General features: G+C 49.2%; 1 protein-coding gene across 5 annotated transcripts in view; it reads left to right on the top strand.

Moving 5' to 3' along the window:
* Positions 1–15,294, top strand: part of XPO5 (exportin 5) — a 32,078-nt gene extending 16,784 nt beyond the window's left edge. For all 5 annotated transcript variants that reach the window (XM_055725719.1, XM_055725718.1, XM_055725720.1 and 2 more), the window contains 14 exons: positions 427–526; positions 1,439–1,620; positions 6,496–6,596; positions 7,707–7,803; positions 8,332–8,468; positions 9,074–9,171; positions 9,664–9,710; positions 9,917–10,011; positions 10,919–10,981; positions 11,481–11,563; positions 12,296–12,403; positions 12,583–12,720; positions 12,881–13,045; positions 13,594–15,294. In XM_055725719.1, coding sequence (XP_055581694.1) covers positions 427–526; positions 1,439–1,620; positions 6,496–6,596; positions 7,707–7,803; positions 8,332–8,468; positions 9,074–9,171; positions 9,664–9,710; positions 9,917–10,011; positions 10,919–10,981; positions 11,481–11,563; positions 12,296–12,403; positions 12,583–12,720; positions 12,881–13,045; positions 13,594–13,734 — 1,555 coding nt within the window. In that variant the 3' untranslated portion in view covers positions 13,735–15,294. The remainder of the gene's footprint in view (positions 1–426; positions 527–1,438; positions 1,621–6,495; positions 6,597–7,706; positions 7,804–8,331; positions 8,469–9,073; positions 9,172–9,663; positions 9,711–9,916; positions 10,012–10,918; positions 10,982–11,480; positions 11,564–12,295; positions 12,404–12,582; positions 12,721–12,880; positions 13,046–13,593) is intronic.

Genomic DNA, 15,294 nt, shown 5'->3' with positions numbered 1-15,294 from the left:
AAGAATTCTTTAAGGTGATAGAGGAGCACTTCCCAGCACGCTTCCTAGCATTTGCAGAAAATGAGAAATAAAAGATGTCTTTATCCATCTTAAGGAGAATTTAGGAAGCTGAGCTTTCCTTGTGAAAGCTGAGGTGTCCTGCAGCCCTTGGCATCTGGGCATGCACAGAAGTTTTCCCAGCAGGGCTATCTTCATAAGACATTCAAAGGTTTTAGCTCCCCATGGCCCAAGAGCACGAGATGTCTGGAGAGTACACATGTGTCTAGTGCTTTTTATCATGTTCCCATATCCAGTGTGGAGCACTAGCTACTCTCTCTAGCCTGCTCTGTATTTGTTAAGATTTTTATTGCCAGTGCAAAGCTCTGCTCAAATTCCCTGGTTCAAACCCCCATTCAAATCCCCATTGCTGTCTTTTGCTGCTGCCAGAGTCCTCTCAGATCCTGAAGCCTTTATCTCCTATGTGGGTGCAGACAACAAAATTGCTGATCCAGTCTTAGAAGATCCTAGTGGCCTGAACCGCTCTAGAGTGAGTATCATTACCAGGAGAGGTGTAATCCTTATCAAGGTGAAGCTTGCTTCCTTCTATCCCCTGTTTCTGCTGTGGTTACACACAAGATCTCTCCTGATCATCTACTTCTTTAGGGTGTCGATCAGTAAGTCTTTCTCATTGCAGAAGAACAGGCTGCCTTTTGCCTCTTTAAGCTACAGCAATGAGCATGTAGGCCATGCAAAACCAGATTATTCAGCAGAGTGAAGCATGCTATTCCCTGCTTTTTATGTAGCAGTGTTTGGTTTTGGAGAAGCAAGTGGTTTATATGAGTTTTGGAAATGTGCAGTGAATTGTGCTTTTTGAGCCAGGCACTGTGGAAGGTGCCATGTGGAGACTGCAGCATGGAATAGAATTAAAATTCATCCAAGGAGATTCATGTTGTTGGAGTCGTTACTAAAATGTCTTCACTTCATGGACAGACTGCAAACGGAGTTGCTATCTTTTAGGTCTGTAGAAGACACTGAAATGCAGTCCACAGAGCTGTGCTTGTGATTCAGGCCTAATGCAGTTTGACCACTGTGTCATCACAGATCTCTACATCCATGCCAGCCCATGAAGGAGATGAGGAACTGATAGTGTAGACCCTTCCTTTTACAGGATGACCTACCTGGTTGCTTGCATACTCATGAGACTATGCGTTGATGCTTTGTGCGACAGCGAGTTTTCCTAGGCCGTCCTGCCATGGCTGAGGGCCACTGAAGGTGATGGAACATGGCACGATCGTTTGCTGATTTTCTTGGCAGCAAACCCACCAGAGTTTGTTCCTGTCACCAGATTAGGCTCACTGCAGAGCGTTCCCTTTGAGGTGGGATGATGTTGGGGTTCTCTGAAAACCTGTTTATTCAGGTTGTGCTGTGGCTAATAAACTCTCCACATCTCTTGCTGCAGATAAGCTTTTGTGTGTACACCATTCTGGGAGTTGTGAAAAGAGCTCGTTGGCCTGCTGCTACTGAAGAGGCAAAAGCTGGAGGATTCTTGGTGGGATACATGCCCAGTGGAAGTCCAATCTACCGTAATCCCTGCACTGAGCAGGTCCTGAAGCTTCTCGACAATTTACTTGCTCTTATAAGGTGGGTCAAGTTGACTTGAAATCATTTATGTTGACTTAAGAATCTCGGAAAGCCAAACTGTGATAAATACATGGAATGCTCAGAGCATGTTCTCCCAGCGAAGCCAGCGGGAACACAGGCTGGTGCAGGTGCCCAAGTACTGTTCCTGACTGTTCACAGTGGGGAATGGCACTGGGGAAACTGGAGCCTTCTGAATGTTGATTGGCCTGGCCTACAAGAGTCCATCAAAGCCAATGGGAGCTTGGGCTGGGGTTGCCTCCCCCACCTCCACTGCTATAAATCTGCCACCCAGTTAATCATTTCTAGACTAATATCTCTGCTCTGCCCTCAGTCCCTACAAGGCCACCTCTCCAGTCACCACCAGGGCAGTCCCAGCTCTCATCGCATCCTGTTTGTGTTGTTCTCTCTTCAGTGTCAAACTAAGCTGGTTTTGCTGAACACGAACACCAGCCTCCTGAAGCACTGTCTGCTATTGAAATCAGTGGATGCATACTCTCAGGCTGTTGCTACCTTGCAGTGCCTCTCTGCATGTCACTGGTGGTGTGTACATCTGGGGCAGCCAGAGGAGGGAGCAAGAGAAGGCGGAGAAGGGGAATCCTGAATAACAGTTCCCAGAATAATAAAGGAGGAATCTGTCTCAGGGTAACTGCTGACACTGGGATTTTGCCAGGCTTATGGGGCAATTTTGTGAGATAATGCTACATGTTACGTACTTTAAAACATGAGGCTCTGTCCTTGGCAGGAGCCTGCTGGGAAACAGCATTTTGAGATCCACTTAGATTTTTCAGTTCCCAGGTCTTTCAGGAAAGGGGCCCTATTACTCGAGCTCTGTCTCGTCAGGTATGTTTGGTAGTTGCTGAGGTCAGGGCCGCTGCTTCCAGTGGGAAGCAACATGCTGGGCCGGTAGGACAAGCATGTATTGTCATGGCCTGCCCTAGCGGTGCTTTTCGTCACAAAGCTCTGTGTAGCACAGCAGGCGGCACTTTGGCCAGTGGGCAGGGTTGTACCATCTTGTTAGGGCCACAGAGTTGTGCTTGAAGTAATTCTGCTTTTTATCCTGGAATGCTGAAGATCTTATCGATGAGCTTTTGGGAGAGGCTGGGTAGAGTTGCCTGAGTAGAAGTAGCCTCCTGCCATTTCTTCCAGAGCCTGGAACACGCTCAGTGTTGTGGCAGACCAACTAAACCAGTGCCCAAGGTCTGAACAGGCTGAAATAGACAGACTTTTTGCTTGTGCAATCACTGTTCTTGCCAGAACTCAGGCATTATTAAAAACACTTAGGATCGCAGTTACAGCAAGCTTAGGAAAACTTACTGTTCAATTCTTATCACTCCCTGTAAAAAAGCAGAAATTCTGTGCCTGCTTGTTTGCCACCTCCAGGAAAACGCATGAGCTATGTTCTATTGCCAAGTGCTTCCCCATCTACGTAAAGGAAGAGGCTCCCTGGCTGTTTGTGAGGTAACATCTCACATCAAACATCTGTGTTGTTTGAGCATCTCCCCTGCAGTCCAAAATATTTTCTGAGTGCATAGTAGTGACATACGTGGAATGGCCTGTTGTTCACTCGGGTATCAAGGCTTTTTTTAAAGGCTGGATACTCCAACAAGAACCAATGAGTGATGTGTTAAGAGCAGTAGATTCTCCATCTCATACCTTTCCTGGCTGCTGCTGTGTGTAGAGGCCTCTATGTGTGACAACTGCAAGCTTATAGTTATTCAGTGCAAATGCTGGTGATGCTTACGTCTTTCTGGAGAAGCTGGAGCTTCTGGTGTGTTTTTTGCTGGCTTTGAGTGCTTTTTCCATGTACTGCTTCCTCGAGCCCTCTTTAGTATGGATTACAGAAGAGAATACAGAATCTGTGGCAGCCTGTCAGCAGGCAGCAGGTACAGGGATATGAGGAAGGCTGGCTGGCAGGAAAACTGCCTGTGTTGAGGATGTCTTCAGGAATGTGATTGCGTTACTACTGGGGGATGGATCTTCTCTTAGCTGTGTGCCATTAGGCAGCTTTCCGGGGGGATGAGCAAGGTCCAGTGTTGCTTATGTGCTTATGCAGGAATCGGATGTGGAAGTCCTCACAGGGTTGTATTGGTTACTGTGTGAGCAGAACTGAAGTAGGAGCAGCACAGATCCTTCTGAGCAGCTGAACTGAGCACCAAGTCAGGCACCAGCATGCAAAAAAGGGGCATTCTGCAGGCTGAGCAGTAGGGTCTGTTGCTCTCTGATATTGTATGGCATTCTTCTGCTGTGTTTGCAGACAGAAGCAGTGAAAGCTGTTAAGCCATTGAGTCTTTGCCAGGGTTAGTAGCTTGAAGGTAGGTCATGGATGAGACCAAATAGCCAAGAGGAATGAGAGGGAGTCCAGGTATCAAGGGAGAAATAAGGTAGTTTTGAGTGGCATCCTTTTGTGCCTAGCCATATTTGTCTCTGTCTTGGTAGCTGTAGTTACCAAATTATTTTGAGGTTGCTTTGTTAATCACTGCTTGCAGCTTTTTGAGCGATGATTCTCCTGTCTTCTGTGGTACCTCATTTCACCTAGGTGCTTTCTAGCTTCTGGCTTAATTGTTCTCTCCTGAATTTAAACTGAAATAATGATCTGCAGCCACCTTTAGATAAAGGCGCATTTCTGGAGTCAGTAGCTGCATGAACTGATAGATGCAGCACCTTTATTGTGGTGGGATTTGCTCGTGTTTTGTTACAAATGGACTGGTCAGGCTCAGCAAATGCTTTGCATGGACAAAGGCTATTTTGGAACTCCTCTTGATGAGATGCTGACATTACTAAGGCATTAAATCTGGTGAAAGAATTGTTGATTAGACATGGATGCTGTAGGCATTTTCATTGTAGACGGCTCCCGCTTTGGATAAAGATTCTTCAGGCATGAACTGTCCTAAAGGACTCATCTTCTGGCCTTGAAGTTCATCTTTCTAGGCATCAGACCCTCTTTCCAGCAGAGCTGCGACCATCGCTGAAAATCCCCCAGGTCCTGCCATATCCTTTGCTTGTCTTTTCTAAAGCATAAATGTCTCTTGAATTTTTTTTTCCCATGTGTGGGATGCCCAGGAGTGCTGCTCACTGCTGAGAACATGAACATGCCTACGGGCTACATCTTTGTGTATGAGGGCTGTTGGATGCTTTTTTGACTCCCATGAGGAGCAGCTGATTAGCCATTTTATCTTTGTTACTGCTGGGACCTGTCTAAAGTATTAATTAAGGGAGATCAGCCTGTGAGCGAACATCTGCCCTCCCAACTGTCAAACTTGAGAAAATGCTTCAAGGACTCTGAAACAACTAAGGACCATGATCACAGCTTCAGTATATGAATGTCTGGCCCGTCCTGCTGGGGTTAGAGCAGTGGGATTTCAAGGTTCACCACTGCAATTCCACAGTCCTCGGGTTCGCCCCACTGCCCTTCTGCCCAGCATGAGGCAAAGCCAACACTGGCACGGAGCAGGCAGGAGACATACAAGAGGGAATTACTTTAGTAGCTAGGTTTCGGGATAGCCTCAAGCAGAAATGCACGGGTTTTTGAGTCAGTGGAACAACATTATCCAAACTTCTGTGGAGGCTGGGCTGCTCCCTGGCCCCTCTTGGGAAAGTAACACCAGCTTGTGCCCGCTTTGAGGCCTGTTGCATGGTGTTAGATCCAGCCCAGAATGAGAGTATGAGTCATTAAGAAGTCATTTGTGTAGCTCTTTCATAAGAAACTTACATACTTGCCTTCCTCACGTGCAGTGAGCAGGGAAGTATTTAACGCTTGCAGAGAGAAATGGGATAGCTGCCATTTCGGAGCTAACTCAGGCTCTCGGCAAACTCAGGCAGACGTCACTGCATCGGGGTTGCCAGGATTGTGAACATAGACCTTCAAAACAAAATAAAATTAAATCATTAAGACATGAGTGAAAGCTGAGACTCTGGAGAACATACTGAGGTCTGCCCGCGCTCCCTTCCCCCAGCCATTCCCATGTACCCCCTGCTTTGGGAAACGCTGCTCTAGGGGGAGATACTGAGTTGCCCTTGATCACCTCTAGCAGCAGGTACAATGGCATTGCAGTTTTGGAGGAGGCTGCAGGATTTGTGCTGTGTGCAGCTGGCGACACCCAGAGTGGAGGTCTGAGGTCTCAAAGGAGAGAGGTAGGTGAGAGAGACACCCCCTGCCGAGTCCAGCTCTGAGTGTCAGTACCCTGGCTAAGAGGGGACCCATTTTGGCCTGGATGGCAAGAACCAGCCACCCGTGGCTGAATTGGTGTCCCGCACGGAGCCGTGGCCGCCTCCTGATGATGCGGAATTGTTCCCAGCTGGATGTGTTGTCCAGGGGGCACATGTGTCTGCCACGAGTAACATCTGATCGGACTGATGTTCTCCCTAGAGTCCCTCCAATGCCACCTGCCATTCTGGGGACTGTGACCCATTCCTGGGGGGCAGTGTGTGTATTTTGGACTTGATACAGCCCCTCCCTCTGCAGGGGCCTTAGGTGCGGAAGATCTTTTGAGATTACAGAATCTGTGTCTTGTCGGTTTTTAAAATACATTCTCTGATCCCTTTGGCCAAGCTAATAAGCTGTTGCCAGCATCAACTGGGTAATTGCTGGGAGTTTTTACTGCCAGTGCTTGCAAGGGGTGGGGTGAACTGAAGTAAGTGGAAGGGGCAGCCAGGAGATTCGGGACATGAGATGGAGTCACTCCATGTCTCTGTCGGGTCAGCTTCCCCAATATTTTTGCAGGTGGGGAAGGGGGATCCCATGCACACGTGCTTGGTCTCACCTTCCTCATCATCTGCCTCAGAAGAGCGGTTCACAAGCTGAAGGAGAGGATCCCACTGTCAAGGGCAAAAAGGGTTGACGCACATGAGTATAAACCAAGTGCTCTTCTGTTTCAGGACTCACAACAATCTCTACAAGCCGGAGATGGTGGCTAGGCTGGGGGAAACGTTTGCAAAGGCCTTAGATATGCTGGAGGTGGAGAAGAATGCCATCCTAGGTAAGGGGCTTCTCTTCAGGAGGAATGTGTGGGCAGATTCTCAGAGGTGTTTGAGGTGGTGGTCCATCATTAGCAGTGGAAGTGAAGAGGGCTGGAGAGCCAGCTTCTTCGTAGTATTTGCAGCTCAGCTTCTTTGTAGTAGTTGTAGCTGAGCTCTGATTTAAACCTGCTGAAATGAAGAAGTTAACGTAAGTTACTGGTCACAGACCAACTGGCTTCTTCTGCATGAAGTGAAGGGTACCCTACCAAACTGCTTATCCCAGCTGGGTGGCGGTCTCTGCAACATGGCATTTCAGGCTGGAGAGGCTGGTGTTGCTGTAGTTGTCTGCCTTTGAGCAGAATTGGTTCCCAGCAGGATCCCTGAGTGCTGGTGCAGAGACCTGTCCTGGAGGGTAAGACCAGGTCCTGCAGTATGGTTTTGTCCCGTTTTTCCAGACAGTGTATTAGAAAGAGGTTTCTGGAACTGTCTTAAAACAGGTTTGAGCTTGTGAACACAAGCCTTTCCAGCCAAGCAGAAGTGGGTGGCTTTGTGGATAAAGTGTAAACCGTGAGTCTGGAAATTTCAGGTTCTGATAGTGAAATATTTTGGGGAAGTTGCTTTGTCTTCTTTATCCCCGTTTCCTATCTGTAAAATGAGGAGATGCTTCCTTTTCCTGTTTTCTGTGACTTACAAACTCTGTCGGTGAACCACTGCATGTAAAGCAACAGGGTCTTGATCTCTGCTCTAAACTTTTTAGTATCACAGTTCAGCAGTAGCTTGTGTCCTGACAGAGATGAATACAAACCTGTAGAGATGAGCTATTGGAGGAGCTGCACAGCTGTCAGCGTTGCTCCTGACTGGGTTCTGATAGCTCCAGTAAGTTTTGCTTTGGAGAAATGAGGGGGCTATAACAACCTTAGTGGGAACACCTCTGCTCTGGGTACAGCCAACCTGAACTTGGCTTACCTCTGAGGGGAGGTTCTGCCCCAGGGTTGCTGCACCTCTTCCCGTTTGGCTGCGTGTTGATCTTGTCGACCCTCGCTGCTGACAAGTTGGCTGGGGCCTCCCCAGCATGTTCTGAAGGTGCACCGTGCTCTGTCAATGTAGCTGAAGCTTATTCATTCCAACAGGTCTACCTCAGCCTCTGCTGGAGCTTTATGACTCTCCTGTTTACAAAACGGTGTTAGAAAGGATGCAGGGCTTCTTTTGTACTCTCTACGACAACTGGTAAGAGCACCAGAAATCCCCATTCACCATTGCACAGCTGAAGCAGTAGGCTATTGCTGGGTGCTGACTTCTTCTAGAGTTAAGACTTTTCATGTGAGCTGTATCCTATAATATCCAAGTACGAGCTGCAGTTGTGAACTGTACTCAGTGGTTGTAACCTACTGCATATATGTGGAACACAGGCGCTGGAGAAAGTACCTCAAAATGTGGATCTGATTTTAGCCTTTCTGCGGTTAGGTAGTTGGTACCTGATACCCAGACCTAGTCTGACTCTCTGCCACTTTTAATCATGTGTTCGGATACATCAGCACTTGAAAGTACATTTTAGTGCTTAAATGCTTAATTCATTGTCCCCTCTGCAGGTACCCCAGAAAAAAAGAGATGCTGTGCTAAAATTCCTCTATAGTATTTGTTTAAGAACATGGCAACTATCTAATATCAAGATGACAGTACTTGTAACCTTTGCAGACCAGAGGCATAGTACCTGTTCTCTAGCAGACTTGCAACTGACTTGTTTTTTTGTTGAAGTTTCCACATCCTGGGAAATGCAGGCCCCTCCATGCAACAGGATTTCTACACTGTTGAGGGACTTGCCACCCAGCTCCTCAGCTCAGCTTTCATCAACCTCAACAACATTCCTGATTACAGACTGCGTCCCATGCTCCGTATCCTTCCATCACTGTCTCCAGCCAGCTAGGGAGGCTTTGAACACATAAATTGTTCAGTATGGCCAAGCCAAAGAGGGGTGATGGAGGAGGTAAACAAACAGGGATACGCCTGGTGTGGATGAGGTGTGAGCCTAGGTGGGCATGAGCAGGAACAGCAGTGCAGTGGGATCAGAGAGATTAAATACAAAGAATTATGTGGTCCTGGATTCCGCATGGGAGGTGGGTAGTCCCTCCTAGGGGGCAAGGAGGCTTGGATAGTGTAGCGGCTTGGCAGTAGGATGTCTGACTAGACTTCGTGCTTGTGTGGGAGGCCATCTGGAGTTCCCAGCCCACTTTCCAGGGCTGGACATTCAGTCTTACAGCTGGGAAAAGGATGCTAGTACCCTCAGCTTTCTCAGCTGAACTGTCAGGGGAAGGGGCTGAATATTTCATGCTCTTGCAGCGTAGAGATGTCACTTGTTAATTCAGGGCTGTGAGAAGATGGGCTTTGGGGTGTCTGTTGCTTGGCCTCCCAGTGGAATGGACTGGTTCGGGCAGTGTGCTGCAGTCTCCCTAGCAGCTGGCCATGTGTGCTGGATCTCTTCCTTAACTAGTCTATGCAGGTGTGTTTGTGAAGCCCTTGGTACTCTCCTGCCCTTCAGAATACTACGAAACCCTTGTATGCCCCATGCTGGGACCACTCTTTACCTATCTGCACATGGTAAGAAAACAGCTTGTTCGATGCCGGCTCCTTGGCAGACCAGACTCCCTGTAGCAGGTGGCAGCAACATGTGAGGACATCTGTCTCTCCAAAGCTAGCAGACACCAGGGCAGAGCCTCGATGCTTAATGATTTTGATGCTGTTCAGGGAGGGCTTTTATGGTGCGTTGAACTCTGGCTGTTGCACAGCACCCCTTGCTGTGAATTCAAACATTTGCTCCTCAGACCTTCAGCCCTGAGAATTTTTGTGGGTTTGGGTTTTTTTTTGGCCTGTGTCCTCTCCTTTTCCTGAAAGCTCGCTCAGATTCTTACAGCCAGCACAGCCACAGCATCTTCAGCACAGCTGGTGGCAGTTCTTCCCCATTCAAAATGGGACTTGGCATGAGAGCTGTGTTGAAAGCTCTTGAGCTGCTATCAGCTGTGTAGCCTCTTTGCATTGTGTCAGGCATGGCTCCTTAGGAAGGTATTGAATCTTCCCTTTTGTTTTGAACAGAGGTTGTCTCAGAAATGGCAGGTGATCAACCAGCGAAGCATGCTCTGGTAAGTGTCCGTACCTTGATACGAGGGGGAGATGGGGAGTGGGATGGAGCTTTGGTCTTATATGTGGCCCTTTGCCCAGGGAACAGTCCTGACAGCAGAGAGCTGGAAAACACTGTTTACTCTGATGGTGACTCATTTGCTGTGCTTGGGCAGAGGGGATACTTTCAGACATTGGCTCCCTTCACACTAAAACCTCTTGTCCTCAGTGAGGATGATGCTGCAGATGACAACCCCGAGTCTCAGGAGATGCTTGAGGAACAGCTGGTCAGGCTGCTGACCCGAGAAGTCATGGATCTCATCAGTAAGTGAAATCAAGCTAGGTCCCCTGGGATATTTGAGAAGTTTGCCCCGGAGAGGACAAAAGGAATTTCCAATGTGCGGTAAAACTTAACTGTAATGGCCAGTATTTAACATAATCCTTAGAAACCAGGTGTGAGACGGGTAACCCTGCCAAAATCTTAGCAAAAACCTAGTAAGAGATCAATTAAAAACCTTCAGAAAAGGTGCTTCCTTCTGTTAGGTTAGCATTTAGGGCTCCATGGTTTTGGCACTGTCTTTGTAGAAGTCCAGTCCTCCTTTGGAATCTGGGTTCTCCCTTCCTCTGCCCTGGAGCCTAGTACAGGACATCAATTTATGGGCAATCTGAGCATAGAGCAGTTTTGTTGCTGACAGTCGCCATGTTTCTAGCCAGACAGGTGGGAGGAGTCCCTCCTGCAAAGCAATCTCCCTTATTTGTGTTCCTTTTCTCTCCAACATTGTGTTTTTGTCAGCATGGCTTTGAGCACAGAGGCTGGGAATATTGACTCCACGTAGAGATTTCAGATCCTCGACCTTCCATCTCCTTTCGTGCCTTAAGATAATGTTCTTCTTGGGTTATGGCTTCAAATGGTTTTACACATTCCTGGTTCTCAGTAGTCTGAAGCGGCCACTGTACAGCAGGTTCCGCTGTGGGAGGATGCTGTGGGTGGGGTGTTTCAGCCTTCCAGGTAGTGCAGTATGTGGCTTTCATACTGGGTTTGCAGATTCTTCTGCAAAGTGCTGTATAAGAGCTTCTGCAAAGTGCTGTATAAGAGCTTCTGCAAGTGCTGTGTAAGAGCTGGGGGAGCTTGAAGCAGCTGTGAGCCCATCAGAGTCTGTAGGATAATCTCTGCGTGTACTGAAGTAGCATCTTGCTTTTCCGCTCCTCTGACCTGCAACTGTTTTTGCAGCCGTTTGCTGTGTTTCTAAGAAAGGTGTTGAGCATAACACTACTGCTGCTGTAGATGGAGACGGTGAGTAAATGCCTACCTTTGCCTTTCCTGCCCTTGGTGTACACGAGCACTTTTCCCATTTCCTCATGCATTTCTTGAAGGAGAGGCTGGCCTGTTGCTGGCAGTTCTGTGTGAGGGGTGTGGTATAGGTTTGGTTAAGAAGCCTTCAGCTCTGTCCTGTCCCAGCATGTCTGGGGGCCACAGGAAAACCCAATTAACCTAGGAATAAACGTGCTGTAGGATTCACAGGTAGCATGTTTGAGCAGCTGATTCTTAAGGTACCGAGAAGAGGGGATGTGCACAGTCTCCCAGAGAGCTGAAGGTCGCTCACTAGGTGCCCTTCCTGCTCCCCAAAGGGTGCGGGTGCTTTCTGCTTGGAGAGAGATGTTCTGGCAGGCTGTGCCAGCATACTGACTGTGTGCTGTGTCCTGGCTCCCAGCTGAGTTCTCGCTGTGCCTCTCTGTGTCACCCGCAGTCCTCGGGAGGCCACGTTCACAGTGCTCTTTGCTCTGCTCTGCAGATGATGAGGCGATGGCCACAGAGGTGACTCCCCCTGCCAGCGCAGAGCTCACCGAGCTTGGCAAGTGTCTGATGAAGCAAGAGGTAAGAGTGTGTGCTCTGACTTTCACCATCCTTCCTGTCACACTTGTCTGTGGTGCAGCCAGGTGCTGATACAGCGATCTAGGCTGTTGGAGCATCCCTCAGTGTGAGAATCTTCTCTTGGGACCTTACATATTTTTTTAAGGGCCTTGTTAATGGCTGCAGAAGCCACAAAGCAAATGGGGATTGGGATCCAGTGTAACACGCAGCTACAGAGTTTCAGCCCTTCTGCAGGTGAGGCCTTAGTTGTACTGCCCCCAAGGTGCTCCCTGGCTCTGCCTCCGTCCTGGGCTCCAGCCTTCATGAGGAAGAACTTCACCCAGCAGCTCTTTTTTCTGTAAAATGTGCCAGAGCTGGCATAGGAGCCACAGTGTTAACGTAATCCACTGTGCAGAGTGCCTTCCTCCCAATACCTCTGTATTCCTCCTCTGCTGTGGATGCCTCAGAAGCTTCAGAAGCTGTTGTAGAAGCTTTTGCAGTGACTTGAGAGTAGCAGCTGATGGGAGTGAGATGAAGGGAGCAGGTTTACTTGAACTTGATTCTTCATGGCTATGGTTGTGCACACTGGGTGCCTTTAAGCACTTCAGCTGGAGCAGCAGCATGCCAGATTCTCAGAAGACAGCCCCAAGGAGCTCCTGCAGAGTCCCTGGATTTCTTCTTGGCTTCCTTCAGGTTTGAACCCTGGAGGTGGGAAATAGTTCCTTTGACTGGTTTCCCTCTCTGGCTCCTTTTCAGGATGTCTGCACTGCGCTGCTGATCACTGCCTACGCATCCCTCTCCTGGAAGGACACCTTGTCCTGCCAAAGAACCACAACACAGCTTTGCTGGCCGCTGCTCAAACAGGTACCTCTGGGAGGAAGAAGGGATTACTTCTGGCAGGGTTGGGAGATGAAGCTCTGAATGTAGTGAGAAGCATGGCTGCTTCACCCCTGGGCATCTTCTCCTCAGGAAGACTGAGCTGCTGCAGAAGAGCAGTCATGTATCAGTATCCTGCTTCCGTGCTAATATTGCCTCTTCCCCAGGTGCTTCCAGGAAACCTCCTGCCCGATGCTGTGTCCTGGTTTTTCACAAGCGTGCTGAAGGGCTTACAGACACACGGGCAGCACGATGGCTGCATGGCAGCTCTGGTCCACCTGGCTTTCCAGATCTATGAGGCCTTGGTGAGAAATTCCACTTGTTATCTAGATGCAAGGTTGGCTGGGGAGTGGTGGAAAACCAATCCCATGCGTGCTTGGGTAGGGGCGGAGGAGCTAATGGTCCCCCAAGGAGGGCAGGGCTGCTTCTAAAGCAGAGCTGTGTTAACTGTATGGCTCCCTGCAGCGCCCTCGCTACGCTGAGCTGAAGGCAGTGATGGAGCAGATCCCAGACATCCAGAGGGACTCCTTGGAGCAGTTTGATTCAAAGCTTCTCAACCCAACACTGCAGAAGGTGGCAGACAAGCGCCGGAAGGATCATTTCAAGCGCCTCATCACAGGTTGCATTGGAGTAAGTGATATCCATGAGGAAAATGAACCCGTTTCATTTCACACCCATATGCTGCAGAAAGCCAGCCTGCCTGCCTCTCCCCAGCCGCGCCTCCCCCTATCCAGGAGGGCATTGCAGTCTATTCTGTGTTTGTTCTGTCTTCAGCTCAGAGGTGCAGCAGGGGTAGCAGCCCGACTGAGCAGCCTCTCCAGCGATGATTTCTGACTGAGAGGCGGGGGGGTACCCTGCACAAGGGTGCCCAGGGGAACAGGGTGTTAAAAACCTTTGAGGGACACTCTTAGGTGGGTGCTGGGCTTTTGTGAGGATGGTGATGTTGGGAGCCTGATGGCACGGGATTAGAAGCTTGGCAGCCGGTGCCCTGGTGGTTATCTCTGTGCCCTGGCACCTGGGAAGGACCAGGCTTGAGAGTCCCCAACATGCAAATGCAGGATCCAGGCCTGGGCATTACTCAGAATCTGGGGTCTGCCTCTGAGCTGCAAGCAGCCTCTGAGCTGAGGCAGGGTATGAAGGCAGTAGTGACTGATGCCTGCCTTGTCTGTCCTCTGCAGAAGCCCCTTGGGGAGCAGTTCCGCAAGGAGGTTCATATCCGGAACCTCCCATCTCTCTTCAAAAAGGTGAAGCCATCATTGGAGACGGATGTGCTAGAAAATGAGGATGGAGAGGGTCTCACTGCACTCTTCGAGCCCTGAGCCTGGGCTGTTGCAACCATCTCCACCCCTACCTTGTATTCTGTCTCTCCACATAGTAAGCACGTTAGATTCTCTTTGTCATCGCCTCCACAAGCGTTCGTCTGAATAAAGCCCTTTACAGGCCCTGTCCCATTCTCCTCCCTGCATTGGGATGGGGCCTGTGGTGGCATTTGAACCAGTGTATTAAGCTTTCCCTGATTCCTTCCCCTCCATTGGATGAGCATCTTTAGACCTTTGCTTCTCTGCAAGGTGGGAGCTGAGCCCATAGGCTCCATTAGGTAAAGCCTGGTCATCCTGTAGCCTTGGGTCACTCTTGTTCCACCTCTTCATCCCTTGGGGCTCAGGATTCATGCAAAAGGCAGAGTAGTGCGCCATGGGAAAAGGGGCTACCCTAATCTTCCTCCAGGTGCTAGTAGCCAGGCTTTGTGGGGAGCGTATCAGACACTCCGGTCATGCCTGTCGGCTCTTGTCCCTTGCGGACTCGTACTCTGATGAATCTGTTTCCCTCCGGGGTGCTGAGCCTTGGGCTGAGGGCTGCGTGCCAGGCAGCCTGGCAGTGCTCTAGGATCTCCCTCGAGATCAGCCTTTTCTAAGGTGCAGCTGCTCTCTAGAAAGAGGCACTGTCATACAGATACATACATATATATGTATGTATATATGATCATACAGCTTGTTCTACCCAGAGCCAAATGGAAGGCTTTTCCTTTGTGCCAGCCTTTCTTGGACATCTCTCAGGGGGAGCAGGACAGATTTTTTTTTTATTATCTTTTTCTTTTTACCATGTCCTGTAGATTAGAACATGGCCAGTGCAGGGTACGCAAAATCCGGACCAATATCTGAAGCACCTGCAAACCAAAAGGCATTTCCTCACCCTGTTGCTGTGGAGGTGACAGTAGCCTGTGTTTTTTAACCAGCCTGGTACTTGGAGAATTGCATGGTGGGGCAGGAGTGGGGGCGGTAATTCTGCAGTTTACAGGGGGGAGCCAGGTCAGAAACTGGGTTTTGGATGAGGTGGGACTCTTATGATGCCACTCCAGTCTGCAAAGCTGGTTTTTCTTACATGACAAGTGGTTCCGTTGGTCTATCCTAGCGTTAGCACAGGAGCTGGGAGGGTCTGTCCAGAGCTGGCTGGCAGTTTTGCCATCCGAAGACAAAACAAGGAATAACCTGGTGGGCAGAGAACATGGTGTCTCCACTTGGACAGACTGGATAGAATAGCTGGAGTTGGGAGGGATGGGAATGCAGAAAGGAAGAGCAGCCCTTAGGAATCCACTCACCCTCCTGCCCCTGCTGTTCCACCAGCACCCTCCACTTTCTTCCTGGCCTCAAAACTTTTTTAACCTCTGAGCTAACGTGGCTCCTGGCTTTAGCAAAGGCTGGGTGTATTTATTGTGTTGTGATATTTTTAACATCCTGTGACTTCATGCTAGACACAAGGGGTTGTTTTTTTTTTTAAATGGTTTTTAGAACCTTTTTTTGTAGGAATGTTTAAATCCAAAGCTGTCTCTGAACTGGTTGTGTTACACCTCTGAATGTCAGTAAAGCTATTCCAGTTTCATA

The sequence above is a fragment of the Falco cherrug genome, chromosome 13, assembly GCF_023634085.1.
Source record: "Falco cherrug isolate bFalChe1 chromosome 13, bFalChe1.pri, whole genome shotgun sequence".
NCBI classification, from domain to species: domain Eukaryota; kingdom Metazoa; phylum Chordata; class Aves; order Falconiformes; family Falconidae; genus Falco; species Falco cherrug.
This window is presented reverse-complemented; position numbering and strand designations above follow the sequence as displayed.